This window comes from Talpa europaea (genome assembly GCF_964194135.1).
Source record: "Talpa europaea genome assembly, chromosome: 5".
Classification (NCBI taxonomy): Eukaryota; Metazoa; Chordata; class Mammalia; order Eulipotyphla; family Talpidae; genus Talpa; species Talpa europaea.
Window position 1 is genome coordinate 103893394 of NC_140071.1, and position 12158 is coordinate 103905551.

The 12158-nt window shown below is 35.0% G+C and overlaps 1 protein-coding gene across 1 annotated transcript; it reads right to left on the bottom strand.

Moving 5' to 3' along the window:
* Positions 1 to 2689: 2689 nt before the first annotated feature.
* On the bottom strand, positions 2690 to 10808 carry ODAM (odontogenic, ameloblast associated; the record flags this gene model as incomplete). The annotated part of the gene is made up of 10 exons (XM_084232990.1): positions 10669 to 10808; positions 10524 to 10565; positions 9994 to 10041; positions 9126 to 9359; positions 8460 to 8507; positions 5594 to 5710; positions 4748 to 4795; positions 3541 to 3612; positions 2955 to 3113; positions 2690 to 2719 (listed from the first exon to the last, which is right to left on the bottom strand). The coding sequence occupies exons 1-10, from the start codon at positions 10717 to 10719 to the stop codon at positions 2690 to 2692; spliced, it is 849 nt and encodes a 282-aa protein (XP_084089116.1). The 5' UTR covers positions 10720 to 10808.
* Between the last annotated feature and the right edge of the window lie 1350 nt (positions 10809 to 12158).

Below are 12158 nucleotides of genomic sequence, written 5' to 3' on the forward strand. Positions count from 1 at the left end.
ATTGGTAAAATTAACATTTTGTAGTACTTTGTATGAACCAGGTCTCTTAATGTGCTGTTTCATATATTAGTTATTTCAGAAAATCTAAAATATAAGTATTGATATCTCTGTTTCTGAGAAAACTGAAAGACAAGCGACTTGCTAAAGGTTCAAAATCAGAGAGATATTGCAGTCTCTGCACTGGCTCAGGCAGCAATCCCACTGCCCACCTGTGACTATGTAGGTGCCTCTTTTTTACCAACTCTTTCCCTCTGCAGGGCAGCTGCCTTCCTGCCTGACTGTGACAGGTCAAGGCCGCCCACCTGCAACCATGCAGGTCTCTTTCAGCAAACCTGTCCCTTTTGGGGCTGCTTTTCCGCTTGTGTCTATGCAAGTGTCTTTAACTGTTTTATCCCTTTCTCTAATAAACCTGCCCTTTAAATATAACTAACATCTCTGTCATGGAGTAACTCCCTGAGAAGCTTGCTGCATGTTGCTGAAAGGGAGCTCTGGTGAAACCTTTCCCAGAGTGAACCCAAGGAGCCGGCACTCCAAACCCACTGACTCCAAAAACCACAACAATATGATGAAATACAAAATCTAAACCCTTTTCTATACAAGATGCTATCTCTCTCTAAACTGTGCATATTCTTTGAGATTCTATCCTTTTGGATTAGAAGAGCCATTTGTCTCATAATAATTGCCACCACATAACTTTGATTTTAGTTGGGGTGTGACGTTGGGGGAAACAATAGATGATGTCAAAATTAAGTGCATTAGTTTATCAGTTCCAATTATCACAAATAAATCCAATTATCACACATAAATCCAATGATGGTATATTTTTATTCTAATAGATGGAAGACATACTTTTCTAGGGTCCTCTGTTATTAATGCAATTATCCAGTTGGTTCAGTGATACTAGCTTTATTTTCACTTTTATCTCTCACTTTACAGATTACATATGATAGGATTATTGTACCCAAGGTCAGCAGACTCAGCGAGCATAGCCTCCAAGAACCCAAAGACAGCCGATGCAAACACAAAAGGGAGTTTATTACAGACTCGAGTCTGGGCTCACGGCACCACCTACCAATGGAGTGGCAGGTATCGAGAACCCTAAACAAAGGGAACAGGGATCTTATAAAGGGTTACAAGTAGATTCCTAAAAATTAAATCATGTTGGCAATCATTCATTTGTTATACAGGTGCATTTCTTAACAACGGTGGGTACACAGTTTCAGTTTTTGAGCTGATTGGTCACATCGAGATGCAGCTCTACTTTATGGCTAGTTTGACCCCATTAGTGGCCCAAATTGCTCGGCTCTATTTTATGGCTAGTTAGACCCATTACTCAGCTCCGCTGTGGCTGGCCATCCGAGATAAGACCAGAGTGGGGTGGGGGTCAAAACCTTCTTTGGAATGCAGTCTTTCCTGGGACGGCAAAACCTAAAATTCTAAGATGGCAGTTACACACAAAATGACAAAGCAATGGCTAAGAATACTTATGCTTGATTCCACAAGGATATTTGAAAAGAAATATAATTTTGTAAAGACAGAACCTATTAAGCAATTGTATTATTTTTCTATGATTTATTTAAAAGAGTTTATCATAGTTGTAAATAAAAAGATATTCAGGAGAAGAGCCAAGGCATTTATATATATATATTTTTCAAATAACTGATACTAGCATTGAGGAAACAAATAGCCCAAGATGATATCCAAGGTACTGTCACATCTTTTTCTCTGAAAAATAAGATAGAAAAACATTTCAACACCCATTAGACTGTTTTGTGTCTATTTTCCTAGATATTTTCTAAAGAAACAGAAAACTTCACTTCTGCTAGCATTTACGCTATACAGTCAGGGGCACATTATATTGAAATTCCTTTAATATTTCCAATCAAATAATTTGAAATGAGTTACATTGTACAAAATGCTATAGGATTTTTAAAAGAAGTGATAATACTATTCATTTCTGGCTAATTTTTATACTTTATTTTTATATTTTATTTTCATTTGAAGAATGCCAACTATCATTTTTATAAAAGGAGGAATCAGGAGAGACTCATAGGCAGCAGGAAGGAGATTTCAAAAATCATTGCTTATTAGTCTTCCTTTCAGACCAAATTGTTTGCTTGTCAGTGAATATTTTTACTTTGTGATACCATTGTAGCCTGCCTGCCTATCAGACACGCACTGGCCACACAGCCAACCAAGTCCATTAGAATAAGGTTACATTTGGAGCAAAAGGTCATGGAATTTTAAACTTCCATGTGATTGTGTATTTTTAAAAATCACTTTGAGACTTTTTTTATTCCAAACTAATATAGATATATTGGCATTTTACAACTTGTTGTTTGTGAAGTGAAGTGACAAACTGTTTCTGTATATCATGTCTGTAGCATGACTTTTATATGGATGTATAACATATTTACTGTTTTTTGTTTTCACATTTTATATCAAGTTTAATACATAGATTGGCTTGGTTCTTTAAAATTTGTTTTGATATTTAAAAAATTGTAAAATTCTTAATTATCATTAGCTTTTAGGATTATATAAGCACTGACTTATTTTTTTGTTCTGGTTAGATATCTTAATTAGTTTCCCTGATAGGTTTTTTCCCCCATCTTTTAAGATTTTTCATAGTGCTTCATGCATACCTCTTGGTAAATACCTACCAAAAACTCTGAATGACTAGAACAAGGTCTTATGGTTCCTTTAGGCTATCAGTCTTGGCCTAATGAGAAAAGGGCATTAATAAGAAACTGGGTAAATGAAAATTAAATTATACTCTGGTTGGTTTTGATCATCGGTAAGCAATTTTTGGCCTCTGTATTCAAGGTTAAGATTATATATTCTATTATATCATTAATTATCTTGTTTCTATGATTAAGTTCTGTAAATTGACACTCTATATTTCTATTAGACAACACTATCTTACATATTGTAAAATGAGTTTTTGATTACTCTACCTTCTCTTCCATGAGTTCTGGGGTAAGAGTTGGGTCTAGAGCAGAAGCAAAATTTGTTGTGGTAGGTTTTTGTGAAGTTGAAGGAATGAAAATTCCTGTACTAGTATGCTTAAAGTATGTCGTTTTTTTCTGTAAATGTGGTATCACTCCTCCTGCTGGCTATACAGAATGAGAAAGGAAAAGTGGTTACAGGTTTAAGCACAAAATCAAAATTGGGAAGAATATAAATAACAGGATTGAGATGCAAGGCAAAGTGTTTATTTAAAAAGTAAATGCCTCTATTCATTTTCTAGATTATAATCTATCTTTTAGAAAGACTTAATATATGTCTACAAATATGGATGTTTCTTAGTGCCTGATTTAAAGTAAGTGTACCTAGGAGAGTGTCTGGCATATATTCTCAATAAATATTTGATGAATCAAGTGAATTGAATCATGACTGATAAAAGATTAGAGAAGGAAGAAGTAATAATTATTGATGGAATCATGATAAAGTTTTTATTAAAATGACCCATAGAATACCAGAATCTGTATGCTATCAGTGGCTGACTTCCAGTAGCTAGCAAAATATAGTATCGAATCTTACCATAACAGCAGTTTCAGGTGCTGTGCCTATGAAAGGCTCAAAGGCTGCTTGCTGCTGTCCTCTTGGCATAACCTGAAAAATTGAAACAGTTTAAAAAGCCTAAATTACATATCTATAAAATAGATTGTTTTGCACCTAATGTGGTTATATATTTCCCAACCTTTTAAATCAGTTCCTTAAAAACTGGAGTAAGAATTTAGATTTGAAAAAAGAAAAGCTGTTCCTGATGTCAGCAAACTGGCCTGACACACAGCAGCTCTGCTCCAGTATTGTCAGGAATTTTCCTGTGATTCTCTGCTAGGCCCTGATGTTTTCCTGTAGGGCATTAACAATCCTGCAGAACACCAACATCAGACAAGTGACACCAAGACAAAGTCGAAAACTGGACTCATTGTGGTGCACTGAGGACTGCCACACTGTGTGTGTGTGAACATGTGTGTGTCGTGTGTGCATGCATGAGTTAGTTTTGTGTGTGTGAGCATGTGTTTGAGTGTTGGAGAATGTATGTGTGTGTGTGAGGATGCACTGTGCCCTGTTGTCTATGCCTGGGACATGTGTGACCATGCATGTGTGAGTGTGAAAGACAGGATCTAGGCTGGGGTGAGCAGCTCTCAGAGGTTTGGAAGGATTCCAAGAGCAGGAGTTATGGGGGGGGGGGGGTTGCCCTGCAGGGTAACTGGAGGGAGTAGAGGGCAGGGCCTCTGAGCCCAGTGAAGTGAGACAGAAAACAATGATGTAAAAAAAAAAAAAAAAAGATGAAAGAGAGACATTAACAAAAAAAGCACATAAGACCACTTTGTAATCTTATCTAAAGCAAGATCACTGTCAAGCCACAAAGATGAAGGCCTCCTTGTTCCTAGCTAAAGTGAGGAATTTTGCTGCTTTTCCACTTACAGCCTTTGCCTTGCTGTTATTCTTTCCTCTTAGGTAAGAATCCTTAAATTACCCAGTCACTGAATTACCACCCACATTACTTGAGAACCCTCAATTCTTAATCACTACTCCTTCAACTTCTTCCAGAATCACCTAATGCAAGCCCAGACTCTACTGAAATGAGAAGTCATTCCAATGCCTTCCCATTAAGACACCCTACTGCTCCTCACAGTGTTTCTGGTGGTCTTTAGCTGCAAGACATTGAGATTTAATAAATTATATAGCAAGTTGTTTCAAAAATTAAAGAAAGGCAGAAAAGTAAGCATTTACTTACCGATTCTGCTTGTTGAGGAATATATCCAAATTGAGTATAGAATGGCATCTGTCAATTTGTGAAAAATGCATTAAATTTGTTCTGATTATTTTTGTTATAATTGATTACTTAAAATGATGTACATTTTATATTGTGCTGAATGCCTTTTTGAAAATTCATATGTTCTGGGTGGCAAAAATTATTGTTGAGACACCAGATCTTTTCGATATCATACGATTTCTAGGTAAAATTCTCTCTTATTAAATTAACATGATTTAGAACCACTACTACCAGTTATTTAATGTATAATTTTCAGGTTTTTCTAACCTGGTTTGGCAAGTTTTCAAATGATTAAACTTATGTTATTTTCCATTCTAACAGAAAGAATTTTAATAATGTATGAGTCAATAAACTTAGAATTCTAAAAGTTTATTGCAGGTTCATGAAATTTAATGTTACCAAATTATATATCAAGATCTAGTTATCATAGGTATCTTTCATTTACCTTATTTATACTTGTATTTATACTTATATTTATTTAAATAGCTTTTATACTTACATTTTTCATTTTTAAATAAAAATCATGTGTAAAATATATATATTATATATATAATATATATATGGCAGGAGGATTGCTGGTTAGAAAACTTCCTTTTCCAAGATCATTTACATTTTGGCCTTGGGTTTTATTCTTTTAAAGTGCAGCCTGGAATCATTTCCAAAGTAATGATGCATCAGTATTATACCTTTTTGGCTAGTAATTTTTCTGTACTTTATGTATGCTGGTATTCTTTTTCTGAAAATTAGCTGTAGCCTCTCTGTTTTAAGATGGAGCTAGTCATAGTAAAAATCAAACATTAGTAGTACCTGCTCTTCAAATTGCTGCTGCCCTGCTTGTGGAGATGTTTGTGAAGGTGACTCTGTGACTGTTTGTTGATGATCTTCCCAGGGTACGAGCATGTAAACTGGATAGTACTGAAGCATCTATTTGTAAAAAGAAAAATACATGAAGTTCTCTTTGATCAGCATAGTTTCTGAAAATATTCTAAAGTCAATATTACTTTAAAGCTGGTTTACAACCAGCAATTTCATGAATAAATGAATGCATAAAGCAGTCTGTTTCAAACTTTAGGAACAATGTTTATTGCATATGACACTGGACCTTGTTTCAAAGTTGCTTGGTCAAACAGATTTAGGAAGTAATGGATTCAATGAAATAAAAGTCTTCATTAAAAGAACATATTAAATTTTATAAAGAAATTTGCTGCTTTATATATGAACTTGATATACAAATTACTTTGTGAATATCTAAGAATATCCTAGCCTATGTAACATTTTCCTTATATTTTTGGGGCATTGTCATTTGGGGTAGGACATGGTATTTAGAAGTTGTACTATAATAAGTGAAATATCAATAATATATTGACTTTAATACTTGCCATTTTATTGCAGTAACCCACATTCATTGAAAAGTATTTGGAAAATGCAGAAATAGACAAGGAATGATTAGTAACACCTGTACCTTTACCACCTACATTATTGATGGAGAACAAGAATAGAAAAAAAAAAAACTGAAAAGGAGGTGCGCCACAATACCAGAAACCTGGCTTTCACAAGGAGGTGGGGGTAGAAGAGATTAACATAGCCATGGACACAGCTATGGAAACCAAGATCCTTCACAGTTATGGAAACTAAGATCCTTAGCCTCAGAGTACACAGTTGCAGAAACTAGTATCCTTAGGCGCAGACTAGTATCCTTAGGAGGGATGCCTAGATTACAAAGCATAGTATCCAAGAAGGTATCAGACTGCTGGCTAGAGCACAGGCCCAAGGGTAAAGATATGGAGATTGAGACCAACAGACCCAAAATGTAAAGATAGGGAGATTGAGCCCATTGTAGAATCTCAGATCCATTTCAAATTCTATATAGTTATCCAAAATTAGCAACCAACTGACAGCTCACAAAGAGTCACCCCTCCCAAACAGAAGAAGACTATATCCTGCAGTCTCTGCACCGGCTCAGGGTAGCATTCCTACTGCCCACCTGTGACTATGCAGGTGCCTCTTTTCACCAGCTCTCTCCCTCTGCAGGGCAGCAGCCTCGTGCCTGCCCTTGACCTATCAAGGCTGCCTGCCTGCAACTAGGCAGGCCTTTCAGCAAACCTGTCCCTTCTGGGGCAGCTCTTGATGCCCACTTGTGTCTATGCAAGTGTCTTTAACTGTTTTATCCCTTCCCTAATAAACCTGCCTTTTAAATAATAATTACCATCTCTGTCACGGAGAAACTTGCTGGGAAGCCTGCCATATGCCTCTGAAAGGGGACCTCTGGTGAAAGCTTTCCCAGAGTGAACCCAAGGACCCCGCACTCCAAACCAACAGACTCCAAAAAACGACAACATCATCAGGTATTGGCTCTCATTTATGTGTTCATATGTGTCTACATATATGTGTGTTTGTGGAAAAGGGGGATACATAATACATAATACATACAAAACGTAGTTTTGTAAGCTGTTTTTGTTTACTTGCATAGTTAAATAGGACACTATGTTTTTCATAAAAAGTTAAAAACAACAGTTACAGTTTGAGAAGAACTATATTTTGTATAGTAGTTCTCAATCCTGGATAAGTATCAAAATAATCTATTGAGCATTTTAGCAGATAATCATATTTGGGATTAATGCATAAGTTCTTAATTCATTAGGTATGGAAAGGGTTCAGATATTTATAATTAAAAAAATTACCATCAGAGTTTCTACTGCAAAGCCAGCATGGAGAGTCACTGGTTTAGGATTAAAGGAAGGGTAAAGAATTAGTTTCAACTCAGCTATTTATTTTTATTAGGACCAGAAATTTATTCTCATTTAGATTTAGTCTCCTGACCCTTAAAGTGAAGTAATTCCACTTGTGATGTTTCTAACTCTCTAAATACTTATGACTATGACTGAGATAATGTCTAGAAGTTAAGTTTTGCTTTGTAGTAGGAATGGCGGGATGGACACAATTATATCAGTATGATTACAGTAGAACAAGTGGTGTAACTTTTTATGAGATGGTCAATACTCTGTTGATTTCTTACTTCAAAGTTATCTATGTCCCTGTTTCTTTAAGTCCAAAGTATTATAAAATTAATTAGTCTAAAGTCAGGGTTTTCTATATTACTATAATGTGTTCATTTTTTTAATAATTACCTTATTTAATGGAAATCACCATATTGTCATTTGACTATAATATAGAGTTAAATTGAAAATAAATAAGAACCTGGGAATGTTTTGAGCGGAATTTCATAACTGCCAAGTAATGTGGTCAAGTTTTTATTTGTGTCTCATACCCCATTTTATATTTTTAATGCCTCCAGCTCTGAAACAAAATGGGAGGTTGAACAAAGTCAACACATAGTATTTCTCTTGAGTTGGGCCCAAATGCCAGCATGTTAGATGTAGAAAGGACATGATCTAGGGCTCAGTGAATTTCTTTGCTCCCAACACAGTAATGCCCTGGAAATGCAGAACTCTCATTAGCTATTTTTTCTTCAAGAGCTGCTAAATGCACCTAGCAATAAAAAACTGATACCAATCCAGTAATGGGGGTATCCAGCTGGTGATTTCATTGCATGGTTTTTTCTAGCACTGCTATGGGAATCAGAGCTATAAAAAGATAGAAAAGCATTCAGTGGAGAGTGTATGTAGCCATCTCTCTATAAGATAGATCAGTGATGATGATTTTATTCGGTTACCTGTCTTTGCTCTTGAGGCATTTTGAAGGGGAATACATAGGGCATAACCTGCCAAGAAAGGAAACAGAAAATTATACTTGACTTTTTAATTAAAATTCCTGAGCTATTTCTTTTAGACCTAGCTACATAAATTTATGGTTTGTATTAGCTGACTTAGAGGTATAGGATATCTCCCTTCAAATGTTGTTACCACACCACATCCACCATCAAGACACCCATAGTCCTCCACTATAGTCCATTGTATTCCCTGCTTTGCTTTCCCCTCTGTCCCCTCTACTAGCTTCAGTTCTACAGTCAGATTTCTAGGGTTTGTTATTGGGTTGGCTTTATCTGGCTCTTTTGTTTTGTTTCTCTATCTTCTCCATAAAAGTGACACCATCAGTATTTATCTTTTTCTTTTGACTTATTTCACTTAGCAAATATCCTTATTGGAAAATGACTTTCCCCTAATTATCTTTTCCAAGATATGCTTTAACATTCTGATTTATAACTGTAATCCTGGAATTGTTGACTGGAATTGTATTTTTCCTTGCTGGAGATCAGAAAAGATAAGGAAGTACTTTCAGAGATGATAGAACTCCTGTACTATTTCAAAGCTGACTTGTACTCATTTTTATATTCAACATGCATCTGTCTCTTCTCACACATGATAGAGGCACAACTTACATGGTTAGGGCCCTGTTGAGTTTGTGATGGTGTTTGAGGCTGTGAGGGTTCCAACTGGCTCACTTGGGTTCCATGGGCAAAACTGATTTGTCCTGGGAATGGTACATGATTTGGGAACAGTCTAGCAAATTGGTCTATAGTTGATAAAGAGAATTGGGAGAGACTAGGTATTTGAGTCTGCAGCTGCTGTTGGGGAATCCCAGATATAGGAGAAATCCATGAATTAAATGGAACCTGGGAAAGCAAAAAATAAAGGAAGCATTTCTCTTTCATTGTTAAAAAGAACTTAAAATCAGTCCTAAGTAAGAAAGCAACAAAATGTGAACAATTCTATCTTTCTGCTGCTGCATTTAAGAAAGGACAGTGTCTTGTCATATAATAAACCATGCAAAGTGCATGAATGATGATAAATTCTCAATGATCATGAGAAATATGGTCATGAGAAATATGGGGTAGAATGAGGTAGATAAAAGGGTTGTTTTTGCAGTTGTCAGGTTGGTTTCAATACTGCATTGCCTTCTCCTTTTTCATCTCTTCTCCTCTCCCAGTCCCTATTCCCCCTACCTCTTCCTCCTTCTTCTCCTTCCTCTTTCTAGTCAGCTAAGAATAACTTTGTATAAAATAATTAATTAAACTACCTCATAGTTATGAGAATTCATGCCGGCCATATACCAAATTCACCATAAACTTGTTAATTAGATTTTGCTTTATTCTCTATACAAATGGTCAATATATAATATTAGGCTAATTAATAACTTTATAAATTGATATTTCAGAAATGGAATCAGAAAACATTTTTGCTCATTAAGTAGGATAAGAAATAAGCTGTAGAAAAATATTCCTAAAATAACCATTGAGGTAGAGGTACCTGAAACTGTAGTGGCAGAAGTTGACCATTACGAAGATTTAGAAGTAACTAGAAAAAGAAAGATGATATGAAAACAAGATTACCATAGCTGCTAAAACTATTAGGAATAATGTTTACAGTGTATATAACATACGTCAATCTCACTAATCATTATTCCTGTCAGAGGTAAGATGTCTCACTAAGTTTATACTAAATTACAGTGATTAGAGGTTGAGATTTAACTACCTCTCCCCTGCTATGTAAAAGTTTGTATACTTTTAGCCCTCTCCAGTAATTTAGTGATTTTATACACTTTAGAGTTAGGGGCTGTTAGAACAAAATGTATAGAAGATACTGTTTCTGCCTTTGAAGAAATTTATAATCAAACAAAGAAGACAAAATAATATTCGAGCAGAGGCCTGGTGTGTAAAACAGATATGAACACTGGAAATGCATTTGAATATATGACAAAATAGATAGGAATGCAGGATAAATGAGGGGAAGGTTTTCATCTCTTCCATAATGAAGGTAGATTAAGTATTTAAACTAACCTCATTGCTGTTGCTGGCAGACATAAGGTGCTGTGGAGCAAGCTGAAACAAATCAAAAAAAGACCCCCAAAAAACAGTCATGGTTAAAGAAGGATTTGTTATAAGTTTTAGGCAATGAGGTCAGTTATACCGTGAAATCACTTACCGGAGCTGACATTGTGGCACCCAGAAGCCCCAAGAGAATTATAATTTTCATTTTCAGATGAAATATCTAGAACATTAATTGAGAAGTTATCTTTAAAATCATTTGCTATATAAAATCATAATACCAATAATTTCTCAGTATTATTCAATCTCTTACGTATGTAGGTGAATACTGTTTACTTACATTTTAGTATTTAACATTTTAAAAAGATACTTTATTTATAACAGAACTCATTTTCTCTCTTAGAGTATCTGTTTATGAACACCACAATTGTTCACTTGTTTTTTAGCAATGGCCAAGTAATTTGTTTTTTGAGTCATATGATGTATCTAATCAGTTAATGAACAAAATGACTTCATCCCTTATGGTGTTCTACTCTGAAACACATGTTTCTTCGGATCATAGGCAGCCCATGACCTGGGCCAGCAAACTGAATCTTTGTTACAAAGCAATTTTAATGTCTGCTTAATGTAGCAGTAAAAATACTACAATATAGATCTGACAATAATGGTTCACTATCAGGTCCTTTTCATTTAAAGTCTGATAACATCAAAATATATTAAAACTATGCAACCAAGAAAATATTTTTCTAGTTTAGGGAAAAGATTATAAAATTAGACTGTAATTTCTTATCATGAAAACCTGTGGAAGTATGTTATCTCTTGTTCTCCAAATATGAAAATTCCTGCCTTAGATCAAATCACTGACCTATTACAAACATGTAGGGGACTAGGTAGTCTGCCTTGCAGAGTTGGCTGATTTTGGTTCTTAGAATTATGAAAACAAAGATTTAATATCTTACCTGACTCCTTTGCTTATGAAGAGAAATATAGACTTATGCAAAATCTGTGTTCTTTTTATCTTGCAGCTCTGCTGCCTGGACTTTCTCTTGATTTTTAAAACCCAACTTTAGAAAAGAAGGACCAATCATTTTACAAAGGGATCAGTGATTCAGTGGGTTTCAGACAATGGCTTAGCTAATAACCCCCTTCCTAATCATCTAAGTGACATATGGATTCCCACACTTTTAGTAATGTTATTAAATTATCCCTGAGGAATGTTTGCCTGTGATCATTTCTTGTTTCTGCTTTGGTTATGACTAAATGTTCTAGAATATTTTTATTATGGTCTTTCTTTCATTGTCATAAAAGAAATACCCAAATGGAGTAATTTTAGAATCATAATTTGGTTTAAGAATTATGGGTGTTTATTTTCATTTCCAGAGTAGAATACAGAAGTATTAGATATCAGGCACAGGTTTAAAAGACAAAAATTCAAAATCTAGTAATGGGCATTAAATATTCTCTATTCTTTAATGCTAGCCTGATTAAAGATGCACTAGCTTAATTTCATTTAAATTTGACCTTAAAAACATCAGTATATCCCATTCTACTTATGGAAAAACATCCAAAAACAGATTTGCTAAGTTTCTATATGTCTATGCCATGTATGTCTCCATGTGTTCATGTTTCTTGTAACAAATAATGTGA